Source organism: Hippichthys cyanospilos, chromosome 9 (genome assembly GCF_059441005.1).
Source record: "Hippichthys cyanospilos isolate Australia breed blue-spotted pipefish chromosome 9, RoL_Hcya_1.0, whole genome shotgun sequence".
Lineage (NCBI taxonomy): Eukaryota > Metazoa > Chordata > Actinopteri > Syngnathiformes > Syngnathidae > Hippichthys > Hippichthys cyanospilos.
The window spans coordinates 6,697,291-6,711,293 of record NC_142377.1 but is presented as its reverse complement, the minus strand read 5'-3'; the positions used below and the strand labels follow the sequence as shown (position 1 = coordinate 6,711,293).

The window sequence follows — 14,003 nt, the reverse complement described above, 5'->3', positions numbered from 1 at the left end:
CGCTGAAATCCAAAAGGGCACATTTGACTTGGCTTATCTCCATCCAGGTTTAGGGGGTCACATTTGTGGAACAAACGAACGCAAGCTGCCCGCTCGTCATCCCCTCCCCACGCCGAGTGTCGACTCCCCCGGAGGCCTCAGCGAATCGCGTTCTCATGTCAAACGTCTGGGCCGGAGCGTGTCTGAGTGGCGAGGCGGCGCATTCTGGCGGCGATGTGAAGAGCGTCTCTGTAATCCAGAGTAAACAGCGAACGGCATGACTGCACGCCTCAGACGTGACCGGAGCCGGCTGAGGAGGAATGGATAAAACGGCTGCGGCGCCGCTAGCCACCAGCACTTGCTATTTTATACTGTTTTTCTTTTTCCTCTGTTCTTTTCTTAATGCTCAAAGTCCAGACGCTCATCACCAAGTTAACCTCTAGAGCGGTGCCATTGCTGATACATGTTTTCTAATCAGGTCTGGTTTGACACCCCGGTGAGAAAATTACAATCGACTAAAAAAAAATATCTGCTCTTAGGAAAAGACGAAACATTTACTCAAGCATACTTTACAAGACTTATTCAGATTGTCCTTGAGTAGCCCAGCCAGTGCTCCGACTCGAATGAGTTCTATTGAACATCTCTAAAGAGGTCCATGGACATTTGTGCACTGATGCTTCCAAAGTGCTACAAAGAAGAATAGGTTAAAACTGCCCACGAGTTTTGCTTGTATACAGTGAACCCTTGTTTACGGTTGTTTGTTTACTATTTATTCAGTTTTACAGCTTCACATTGCAGATTGTTCAAAAATGTTAAAAAAGAAAAAGAAAATCTTAAAAAATATTTTAAAAAAAATCCCAAACCCAAAAAAAACCAAAAAAAACCTTAATCCCCCCATGATAACACTTTCCTCTGAGCTTGGTTTGCTGTCATCTAATTGGCTTGGTGACATCAACCCAGAAAGCTTATTGGCTGAGATTCCCGTACTGTATAATGCAGCATCAAGCTTGCCATGTGCGCATCTCACCCTCTTCTAAACACTTGCGCCTTGTGAACGCTCGTTTAAATTTGTTTGCTTGTGACACTCTAGAAATGGCTCGTAAACATCCTGCATCTTCTAATTCATCAAGTGAACAGAAAGTGTTTATGAAAACTTTAAATTCGAGAAAGACTTCACCCTAAAGTAATACATGTATCGTATGTGGAAGTAGTATTGCAAAGTGCCTGATGAATATTCGGTTTGCTCTGTATGAGATGAAGCTGTTATGACACGAGATGGTGCAGAGAGGGGTAGGGATCGCTGTGGATCCAATTGCAGGAAGGCAGGTACATAAAAAGTCCTGTATGTTATTTTTGGAACATAACCACTGCGATAAACGAGTGTTCACTGCAACTGCTGTCAACAAAGTATTTGAACACTGACACAGTTATACTTATATTCATTTTATAAAAGAAAAGCAAATCTTTTTAGTGGGTAATAAATGCTACATGTGTAGAAGTCTGAGCTGTCTGAACTGTATAGTCCCTCCTGTGTTAGCTTAGCACTAAGATGTGTTAGCTTAGCACTAAGCTATCGAGAATGACAAAAACATGTGGGTAGAAATGTTTACTAAAAGTGAAAAACCACCCTGGGTTCTGTGGTTGGCCAGTGTGTAGCGTGGTAAAGCGATTTACAATTTGAAATTAAAACCTTTACATAGATTAAGTCGGATACGTTAGCGCATTGGCCATGGTGTCGGTACACTACGAAAATGTATTTTGTTTTGGTAAAGCGCTAAAGTCCAAAGGTTCTATGATCAGAATAGATTCCCGATTTGGTGGTAAAATAAAGGAGTTCGAAACTGTTGTCCATAACATGAATTTTAATAGTTGATCGGTGGAAGAGTGGTTAGCACGCCTGCCTCAGGGTTTAGAGTCCTGAGTTCAAATCCAGCTTGCTTCAGCCTTTCTGTATAGAGTTTGCATGTTCTCCACAAGCCCACGTTGGTTCCCTCCGGATACTCTGGGTTCCTCCCACATCCCAAAAACATGCATGGTAGGTGTTTGGCCACTGTAAATTGTTTTTAGGTATGATTGGGTGTGTGAATAATTGTTCGTCTCTGTGTGCCCTGCAATTGGCTGGCAACCAGTTCAGGGTTTCCCCCACCTACTGCCCGTTGACAGCCGGGATAGGCAACAGCCAGCCAGCGACCCTAGTAAGGATAAGCGGCTACAGAAAATGGATTGATGGATAGTTGTACAATAGGGCTCTCGGCTGTGTGTTGATACCACCCTAATGATAAAGCGAGAAATTCCTCTAAATTGACCCTGATAAGGCTCACCAGTGAAAAGAAAACAATTTCAGCTGACTATCGCTTGAAGTTCATCGAGGGAATAGTGTGCAAAGCAGTAATCAAAGCAAAGGATGGCTATTTCTGAGAAAATAAATCACTTATTTCACCTGTTTTGACATGTTAAAAGAGAAAGTGTTTCCTAACATTTCTTTTGTAATATATTTAATAATACAATAATAATATATTTAATAATACAATTTCAAGCCATTGATATCATGATAAGAAAGCTTCTTACATTGCATGGGTATAGTCCAGCGCCATGAGGCGGTGCACTAAGTGGAAAGAGGGAGGCCATGGACTGGTAAACGTCCACGTCACCATCCAGGATGAAAAAAGGCCTCCAAGAATATGACAATATGATGGCCGTCATGGATGTACTGCTCAGTAAATGCCTCAGACAACAGAAGCTGCAGTAAGGAAGACAGGATGAGCTGTCATGGAAAGACAAGCCACTCCATGGCATGTACCACAGTCAAATTGATAAAGAGGCCAACATCAAGAAAACATACCAGTTGCTGGAAAAAAACTGAAAAAAAAAAGACTGAAAAACAGCATGGAAGCGCTAATCATGGCAGCACAAGAACAGGCCCTGAACAAGAGATCAATAGAGGCTGGGGTCTACCACACCAGAAAGGATCCCAGGTGTAAACTCTGCAAAGAAACCCCTGAGACGGTACAGCATATCACAGCAGGGTGTAAGATGCTGGCGGGCAAGGCGTGCATTGTGCGGAATAACCAGGTAGCAGGAAAAGTGTACCGTAGCATCTGTACTGACTCTGAATTGGAGGTCCTAGAATTGAGATGTGGCATATAATGCTTGACAGTTGTTTGATGTTTGGCTTAGGGTTATTTGTGTATCAAAGCCTTTGAGGAACACACTCCATGTTTTTGTTTGCATTTCATCAAAACTGTAGAGGACTGTATATGAAGTGCATCATAACATTTTCAGCACTGACAACAAATTTAAAATCCCAACTACCCTGGTGTATAAGGGACTTTCCATTTAAATAATGCCCCTGCAGTCAATTGCACCAAATTCTAAATACTGCAAGCAAGTTGAAGCATCTTGCTTATTATCATGGCTTCTACTTTTAATTGGCGTATTACTGCAGGTAAGGACTCCTCGACATGTGGTTAGCGACTCTGCTGTGCCACATGAAAGTTGGATTGGCCTGTATTAACCTCACATTAAAAAAAATCTTGCACACAAGTACCTCTCTTAAAAAGCAGAATCTGGTGACCTTTATCGTTTACTAAAAACATGTACCCCAAAGCTATAAAGAGTTTCTACAGTAGTCATGCCGGTTAAGCCACAGGCCGCACAAAGGACAAAATGCTACTGATCTCTTGAGAAAGTAAAGAAGATAAAAAGCAACACGCTGTTCAAATGAAAGTGTGGCGGTGTCAACAAAGACGCTGATTCAGAGGATCATCTGCTCGCAGCAGCTTTTGATTTGGATGCTACAGTATAGTTAATTTTTTATCCCTGACAGAAAAAAGTCAAATGATTTGCTTCATGATAAACATTATTTGCGCAAATGAGAAATGTTCCTATTCATCTTCAAATGGCCATCTGTCACAAGGATGCGTATTTTTCTCAAGCAAGCCAGGTGATTTTCACATTAAGGACTCCATGTAATGTGTAAAATAGAATTCATGGATAGTCAGCCTTCAGTGGCCAATTACTGCCAGAGATGCTGCTGACAAGCCAGCCAAAAAACGAGTGAAACGGGTGCGGACTTTAGAGCGACCGCAGGGCAAGCGAGGCAGCGACAGATGGACGGGAGGTGCCATAGCGCTTCTTGAGGGAGCCCTTGACAGTTCAGTGTCAATCCATCCGCTAAGTTTCTGGCACACGCTCAACTCGGCGGGACGTCCCGTTTGACGGCCAACTCACCGCTGGGTGATCTCGCCCCACACCCTCCCGTTTTCGTGACACAACTGTCATCATTTAACCTCTACTTATACCACAAAATATCCTTGGAAAAATGCAGAACAAAGAAGTGAATAGAACAACATGTACACAAGTCATCCTGCACCACAGTTGTGAGATACTGGGTTCTAATCACTACACTCTAAAACTGCTGGGTTATAATGAACCCAAACTGGGAGAACTGGCGAAGCCAATGTCATGCTCAGTTATTTTTTTCCTAACAGTGGCTTAGGGAGAATGACACCAAGGAAGAAAAAAGTGGGGGTCTCCACCTTAAGGCACCCGCTGATGCATGATGACACCCCGACAGATTTAGGGTGATGGCACGTTAGCCAATTTATGGTTTGTCCTACCGGGTAGGCACTTTTATCACCTCCCTTTAATAGACTTTGGTGTGGCAGCTCTGAATGCAAAGCCACTTTATCCGCAATGCCCGTCCGCGCCGTCACTCCACATTCATCTTTGTTTGGAGGTGAAAACCTGTTTGAAAGTAAATTAATTCATTTCGCAGCAGACACAGCCAGGCACAAGTAGGCTTCATGATGAGAAAATGTGGACACATCATTCACTGCCACGTGTCCAACTCATCCGAGCTCATCCTGCCTTTGAGGGGCATTGTTTGCCCCCCCCCTGGAGAGATATCTACATAAAATATGCTAATGAAATTAAAAAAGGAAGTGCTGGGGTTGATGTTGCCTCGCTAGGAATCTCTAATGACTCCCTGCCATCCCTGGAAAGAGGCTGATTAATTTGGGGAATGTCGGCTGCAGAGAAGAGTGATTAATTCCTCCTGGATTCAGCCATTTAAGTGAACATGACAGGGTGGTGGGGATAGGAGAGGCACCCCCAAACACGGACACATGATGAATACATTCGGTTCGCTTTAATAAGAAACCAAAAGAGACGGCAGGCGCAGCTACATTGTGTGACTGCTTTGTTCGAGTAATAGGCAGGGGTTAGTTCGCCTAAGAGGGGTGGCACATTTTAATAAGCTCCCCAGTTGACGGTGGAGGGAACATGAATCTCTCACTTGTAAATACGATGAGACACTGAGAACAAATGAGCGCTTGTTTCTTTGATACATCATGAGTCTGATAAAGCACAAGCAGACGGGGAAACAAGAAGTGCTGATGATAACCTAAGTGCACTTGAAACGAGGTGGGACTTGTGAGGAGTTGATAAAAGAAATATCTCGCTTTTTCTCTTTCAGAGGAATGTGAAGTTTCCTGGGGAAGGACGACGACCTCTCTGGCTTTCACCTCGCCGTCTTTCTCTGAGGCCTGCGGAATGGGAACGTGCTCGCATAAAAGATGGACTTACTGCCGCTTCACTAAACTTCTCAGCCCTCTGAAGGTCATGTCGCGATTTGTGACCCTCGGGCTACTGACGCTCATCCTCGGGAGTCAAAAGGAAGCTAGCGGACAGGCTGTCAACATCTTCCAGTCGGAGCGGCGAGAGTGGTCTCTGAACCACCTTGCCGTGCATCAGTCCACGGGAGCCCTCTACATCGGCGCCGTGAACCGGATATACAAGCTGTCTGCCAACCTCACGCTCCTCGTGTCACATGCCACGGGGCCCGAGTACGACAACAAAGCCTGCTACCCTCCCCTGATTGTGCAACCCTGCTCGGAGCCCCTCTCCTCCACCGACAATGTCAATAAGCTGCTGCTCATTGACTACTCGCACAACCGCCTCCTGGCGTGCGGCAGCCTCTACCAGGGCGTCTGCAAGCTCATGAGACTTGACGACTTGTTTATCCTTGGCGAGCCCACTCATAAGAAAGAACACTACCTGTCCAGCGACACGCAGACGGGGACCATGTATGGGGTGGTGGTGCCCTCGCTGACTCAGGATGCCACGCTGTACATCGGCACGGCTGTTGGCGGAAAGCAGGACTACTTCCCAACTATCTCTAGCCGCAAGTTGCCTCACGACCCGGAATCCTCCGCCATGCTCGACTATGAGCTTCACACCGACTTCGTCTCGTCGCTCATCAAAATTCCCTCGGACACCCTCGCTCTTGTCCCGCATTTCGACATCTACTACATCTACGGCTTTGATAGTGGTCATTTTGTCTACTTTATGACCGTCCAGCCGGAGACGCCGGAGAACGGGATGCCGTCTGGGGGATCCCCTGGTGACCTTTTCTACACCTCCCGAATCATCCGCCTCTGCAAAGGCGACAAGAAGTTCCATTCCTACGTGTCGCTTCCCATTGGCTGTGTCCACCGGAGCGAGGAGTACCGTCTCCTGCAGGCCGCCTACCTGTCCAAGGCTGGCAGGGTCTTGGCCAAGACGCTTAATATTGGAGCCGAGGACGATGTGCTCTTTGCTGTGTTCTCCAAAGGCCAGAAGCAGTATCACGACCCACCGGATCACTCCGCGCTGTGTGTTTTCACCATCCAAGACATCAACACACACATCAAGGAGAGGCTGCAGTCTTGCTACCAGGGCGAGGGACACCTGGAGTTGCACTGGCTGCTAGGGAAGGATGTACAATGTACCAAGGCGGTAGGTGAACTGATCCAATCATTATCTACATTTTCTAACCTTTTATCACAGGTGATATGTTCCAGAGCCGTGTTCAAAAGGTGAAAATCCAAGCTAAAGGCTAAATGGTATCAAAAGCTGCAAGTAGACGTTCTATTTAGCCGCTCTACTGTAGTCTTTTATTGCAAGTAATTTTCTGCTTCTAAAATGTAAATCAGGGAGCAAAAGCCGCGTATTTTTTATTCAATCTAAGGAAGCAGTCATTTTGACACTTGCAGTTGACCGAAAACAATAGTTGCTCAGGGTTTAGGTAATGACCAATCATGGCTTGGGTTTTTAACATCACATGACCAAACCCTGTATTGTAAACAACTGTGATGTCATTTTCACCCCATAGTAGTGTTGTATATCACAGGTTTGGTCTCAATATCATTCTCAAGACTCCGTCTCATCTTGAAATCAAAGGCATTTTTAACTCGTCTCTGTCTTGGGCAGAGCGGACTCGGAGTTTGTGATCAAGACTGATCGAGACCAGCCCAATAAATCAGTGAGAAACACAGAATGCAGGTGCTACGCTGCCTTTCTGGAGATTAGTTTCATTGTACTGTTTCAAAAACGATATAGAATATTTTTTTTTTTTATACTGTTCATTTTGTTCTTTTTTGTTACATATTTTGTTAAATATTTGATTCTTTGACCTAAAAAAAAGTCTCAACATCCAAAATTCTTGTTCTTGTCTCTGTCTCGATAATCTCAGAGCCATAGTCACTAAAGGCTTACGTGACTTTTGCTTGGTTCTAACCAATAAAAATGGAGCAAATAGATATCATTTAATTCACAAAGCGTGCGCACATGTTGAAATGCGTCATTAACTGATATGCCGAGCAGAATGCATCTTGGTAGCATTCGTACACTTTTAAATGAGCTAGTATGCTGAGAACTTGCCGTCCTCTCTGTAAATGAACCGCATTGATTAAGAACATCTCATTCACTCTTCGCGACGCAAATAGCAAAGAGCACTTTTAGAGTACAAAAAACACCTGCTTAAACTTGGTGTGTAAGTGTTGTTCCTTAGAGGAACCTCACATTACACGAGGAGAATGTACTGGGACAGTAAAAAACGATGCACGTAAAAAATTGCAGTTAATTAATACACCAAATGACGACTAATTGTTAAAAAAAAATCCTAATGAACATCACTCTGCACATATGCCACATATCACATCACCATCACGTATGCCCACAACCTCTGAAAAGATCAAAATGATAGCACCAGTATTATGGATTCTATAGATGTGAAATAACTGAATGGATATAACATTCTGTTCCTCTTTTCGATGATTGCCACATTAATTAGGAAAACGCTAAAGTCCATGAACTACAAAATTAGGACTCAACATAGGTATTTGATTTCCATTTGAATTTTGGTGACCGGTGTTAGATTTCAGTCCTGTTTACACCTCCAAGTCAGGACACGAAGCTTGGATTCTGACATTTTCATCTAACTATAATAATTGGTAATAATAGTAACAACAATAATAACAATACAGCTACGACTAATTATTCTTATTATTATACAGTACATTTTACTTAAAGGGTGAGGCTCTGTGGCACGTTTGCCTCACAGTTGAAGGAGCCGATTTCAGTTTCCAGCTCGTTACGGCCGACCTGCTTGGATTTTGTATGTTCTCCTCGTGCCCGCGTTGTCTCCAAGCACTCTGGCTTCCTCACACGCTTCAAAAGCATGCATGCTCGATGTATTGGACACTCAAAATTATCCATAGGTGTAATTGGGTGCGTGATTGGTTGTTTGTCCCGACATGTCCTGCAATTGGCTGGCAACCAGTTCAGGCCGTCCCCCGCCTATCGCTTGAAGTCAGCTAGGAGAGGCACCAGAAAGCTTGTGACCCTTGTGAGGAGAAGTGTCTATAGAAAATGGATGGATGGATTTTACTGAAGCCACAGAGGCCGAGAGTCTTAGCATGCAAAAGGGCGTACTCCTAAATTTCTTTAAAATCCTGAAAATTCTTGCCTGCTTAAGACTTAAAAAACGTAAAAAAAACGTGTGACTAGTAAAGACCATTTGTGTTTAGACTATTGGCCGAAAGGGGCCGCTGTGCCCAGTAAAGGGTTTAAGGTGCCTTACCTCAAAAACACAGTATAGTATTTTACATTATGTTAAAAAAAAAACCCAAAAAGTTTAAATAAATGAAAAAAAATCAACAGAAAAGGGCAGAGCAAAAATTATATCACATTGAGGAGTCAGTTTTAAACAGGGGAATTGAGTGAGCATCTCTTCCTAACTTCCATTGTTTTGCAACAGTGTTCTTGGTGCAAAAAAAGTACACGCCCCCAGCTTACGAGATTAATCCGTTCCGCGGTTGGGATCGTATCGTGAATTCGTTGTATGGCAGGCAATCCAAACCTATATTAATTAGCTAATGCATGTAAAACCCGAGGTAAAAACATCAAAATTGTATATACAAATTAAAAATTGGAATCAAAATAGTACAGTAAGCGCTACTTTATATATAATATAGATGTATACAATTAAATAACATCATAAATAAAGTTTATATAAAGGATTTTTTTTTACCTTTGAGCAACGAGCTTGTTACGCCATATTCCATAGTGAGGGTAGCATAGACTAGGCTAGCTTACCCTCCTTCGTATTTATTGATTATCTCCAGCTTCGTTTTCATAAAAATCATCTTTTAATATCACGAGCAATCTTGGGACCCACGGTTAACCAATTCAAATTTGAATTATGCACTAAAATGCACAATAAATACAATATTGAAAGCACTATCACATGTGATAAAGTCTTTAGGCAGCCATCTTTGTGACCCCATGCACCGACCAATAACAGACCAGCTTCTTCGTGACCCCCGTGACGCCGAACAATAGTAGACCAGTGTCTTGTCGCAAGTCGAAATAAATGGTGTAAAGAGGGGGGATACAAAAAACATCACGGTGACATCCTAAGGTAAAAAAAAACCTAAGGCAGTGACATTGTAAACCGGGGGTCCACTGTATTTTACTTTGCCTTGTGTAGTAATGAGGGGAATGCATGTGCCAGCTACACTCTCCTCATCAAACTTGTTGGTGTGTTTGCGCTGATGCCCATAGTGCAATATCTTTTGTGAATAGAACCAGAGGTGGGCAACTTACACTTTTTTGCTGGTCCATTAGTTGTCAATTGTCGATGCACCGTTCGCCTTTCGTCATCATCGGGCCGCCATTTTGTTCACGTTGAAAATTGTAATCGCTCTCTTCCGTTTTACTAAAAATATATATCTAATCTAATATCTGCAATAAAAAGTGGCCTTAAAAAATTGGCCTTTAACAAAGTTAAATATATGCAATAAACAATATTTTAAATTTGACGTGTGTTTGACAGAATGTATATCCCGACGATTGCAACAATGGACGAAATGCACCCTTTCTTACATTCTTATTCTGGCATTTTTTTGAACGTTCTCATCGGTTTGTCAGCAAAACAGCTTGAATATGAACGTAGTCAATAGCAAGTGGTAAAGCGGCCAATCGCAGGGCACACAGAGACGAACATTTGCAAACACACCTAAGGGCAATTTGGAGTGACAAATACACTCACAAAGCATGTTTTTGAGACTGTGGAAGTAAACCAGAGTACCTGGAAGAAACCCAGACTGGCATGGGGGAAACATGCAAACTGCACCTCTAAACTGTGAGGCGGACATGATAACCAGTCGCTAAGCCTGCCTCCCACCACATATTATTGTAAACCTAAATTTTGGGGTGACTTCCCCTTGAATGGTTTGACCTCTACTATCCACTTAAAAATACATGTTTCACACTTAGTGTAAATGTATTTAAATGCAAAAAAAACAAACAAACAAATAACAAACAAACAAAACAAAAACTAAGCACAAACCTGTCTGTGTACATGTTTGTGCACTTAAGAGGCGAGCCTAGTTTGGTACCTAGTGATACGACTCACTCTATCTGAGTGTCTGGGCGTGGTTGTAACACAAGTAGCTTCAGTTTGATTGCGCTTGTTGTCCTGTTTTTCCTAAAAAGTGAATTGCAACGGTGGCTCTACTCTGCCACCTGCGACTACATTAGTGAAAGTAGGTATGCTGTAAAAAAAAGAAAAAAATCAATAAAAGAATGATCATTGAAAAAAACCAAACTGTCAAAACAAACCTGATTAGCTGTATGCATGTTGCAGGTGTGAATCTTGCGTAAAATATCACACCAGTGGTAAACAGCAGAGTAGTGTTAACCAACATGGTGGAGAGCAGCATATCCATAAATTTATTCTTTGATTAACTGCGTTAGCAAACAGGGGCAGAGTCCGATTCTGGATTCAAAGAGAGCAGAGGCCTTGGAGGACATTCAAACCATGGAGCTAATCGCACTTGGCAAGAAGCTTTGATTTCATTCAGGGGGTTTGGCCACCAACGCCCACCTTCCTCTAATCTCCTTCCACTCCCCTCATCCCCGTCGCTCCACTCGTGTCCCTGTCAGCGCCGCTCAAAACCTCTCGAGGATTCTTCTTCATCTCGAGGGGAAAAAATGTTGCCTTTTTTGCGCATGTCCGTAACTATGCTTTTATAAAAGCCACAATTATGCATAATGGGGCTTTCACAGGAAGGAGCTGAAAGCAATGATGAAAACAATCATATCCATTACTGTGCAGCCTCCCAGCATGCACTTTGATTCTATTCTATCAAGCAAATAGGGTGTTATTCAAGTCAAAGGAGCTGAGGCAGGCTGTAAATACATAATAGCGCAATAATTAATCTTGCTGTGCCGTTAACCTAAGGGACTAAATAAAACACAATGACTGACAACTTATCATTACATCACACGCTTCTCAGTAAATGAGCTATAATCAAGTCAAATTGCATGCTTTGTTAAATGCCTTTTTAGAGGCTAATATCAGATATTTCTGCCTACCTAAGATAAGAGTTTGTAAATCCAGTGATTCTTTATCCTGCTGTAAAGCACAAAGACAAATGCATGCTTTTGAAGCCTTCTGAAGAGATCTTAATCTGGTGTGCAGAAGACAAAATGCTTACACAAGACATCCAATTTTGCTCTTAATTTAAAATTTGAGTATTTGCTGACTAACGGGTCCTGATGACCATTCATTGATAACTATCAGATTAAAAAAAAAAAAAAACCTCACACACACACACACACACACACACACACACAAACACGCATACACACACAGAACAGCAAATCAGTAGCATCAGTCTTTTAGTGGTTTGTCGGTTTATAGTTGAGTCACAAACCTGGGATCAATACAAGTCTGTTTTAGCTGTTGTGCAAATGATTCAATAATCAACAATGCCTCCAGCCAGTTGGTACATACTGTACCCTCACCAAATATTCTTGGTAATGATTAGTGCTGAAAATGACTGTTGTCCTCTTTTTCAATAAATAAAACAGGTATATGCTGTTGGGCAATATTTCATGACATTTGTGGGACTCACAAGTTGTAGACCTTGTGGGCCACCATAGTGTGACATTATAATAAGCAGACCTTTATAATACAATCATTTATAAGCAGATTGTGTGCAAAGTGAGCCCAGCCACCAATTACGTGTCATATACAGTGTTCTGTCATTTTTTTGCGGATTATAGGCACTGGAAAAACCCTGCGAGTTAATGAAGGGTGTTTAATAAAAACCCGCCTACCTTCCTCTCCCGTGCCCAGCGATCTCATAACCGTTTTTATGGATGCTGAAGAAGCAAGTGTCTCTTTGTGGGCACAAACTTTGTTTTCTTTCACAACACACAATCCATAGTGCATCGAGTACTGTACTCGAAAGTGATGGTCATTGGAAAAAAATAGTGAAGCACTGAAGCTGCTAAAAGTGACGAGGGAATACTGTATTACTGTCAACATAATTACGGTTATACCACAGTGGATGTTTTATAACTTTTATTTAAGGTTGTACCTTATTGAGCTCATTTATATATTTCGTGCAAAAGCTATTTGGGGGACATAATTTGCCAAAGCTGTGATGATAGATTTGGTGATGCTATCCCCAAGCAAGGAACAACACTGCAATGTTCCCAACACAAGCCTCCGACACATTTTTTAAGACAGTAAAAATACAGGTGGCACCACGACCAGGGCTTGAGAAAGCTGGCTGAGGTGCTGGAAGGCCCACGAAAGAGCAGAAAACAACTTAGAGTAACAGAGAACCACACCAGCTTCATCACAACAAGGAAGTGGAAAAGACACATCCAGCCAAGAGAAACATTCAAGATCTTTTTCTCCTCATTCACGGTCCCACGAATGTAGGAGATTCAGTCTGCCTTCGAGCGCAAGAAGGCCAGATGCTCCTGGCTGGAAGCTGACTGCCGAGTGCCGGGAAGCTGGCCGGAAGACAACAATCTAGTGCCATCTAGTTGCCCAGGAGGTTCTTGAAGGACGCAGGGGTGTCATGAGGGAAGCTGAGGAAGGTTGTCAAAGAACCAGCCGAGGAGGCTAAGGAAGGTAGCTCAGGCTCAGGTTGAGGAGGAAGGACAGGAGCTAGGGGAAGATCAACTAAGCTGCCACAGGGGTAACAGCTACCAGCTGCAGGGGGCGAAAAGGAGAAAGCCCTCTCACTGCCACCCCACCAAGAGATGTTGCAAAATGAAAGGGGTGAATGGTGGTTTCCTGGATGATAACCCTGCAGCTGACCCTGTAGCTCAGAGGTCCCCAACCGCCGGTGCGTGGCCCGGTGCCGGTCCCCGGATCAACTGGTACCGCACCCGAAATAACGATGAACGTTTGAAACCGATTTAGTTTACCCTTTAACAGTTTGGCGCCACCTCTGGCCGCTGATGATATTACATTTTGTAGTGCGGAAGGACTTTGTGGCTTCTGTAGAGCTCAGTCACTGTTGGTCACTCATACATAGTTCTGTCTCTGTGAAATCTGGCTCTTGGAGAGTGTGTACGTTGTACAGTACTTCCTTTGTAAAAATGTTTTAATTTATGATAATATGCCCAAACAACTTGTGAGTTTGGATCAGATGGTAGCTAATGTTCTTGGTAGTTAATCTTCAACATGTTATATAGTGCTTCACCTTTTATGCGTTTAGCTTGTTAGCATTTTTGTTTGTGCCAGGTATTTTCCTTTGGTATATGTTAGCATATGCAAAGGTTTTGCAATGATAAGAACTCCTTTGCATCTAATTCACATTTTGTATCAAAATTAATAGCATATGTAATTCAGGTATGTGATTGATTTCATCAATGTAATTTGTGTACATTTCTGT

The 14,003-nt window shown here is 42.9% G+C and overlaps 1 protein-coding gene across 1 annotated transcript in view; it reads left to right on the top strand.

Moving 5' to 3' along the window:
• The window catches only part of LOC148418646 (plexin-A2-like), a 128,467-nt gene that overhangs the window by 16,199 nt on the left and 98,265 nt on the right, over positions 1-14,003 (top strand). The window contains exon 2 of the mRNA XM_088422996.1: positions 5,456-6,756. Within this exon, the coding sequence (XP_088279122.1) occupies positions 5,533-6,756 (1,224 nt within the window). The 5' untranslated portion in view covers positions 5,456-5,532. The remainder of the gene's footprint in view (positions 1-5,455; positions 6,757-14,003) is intronic.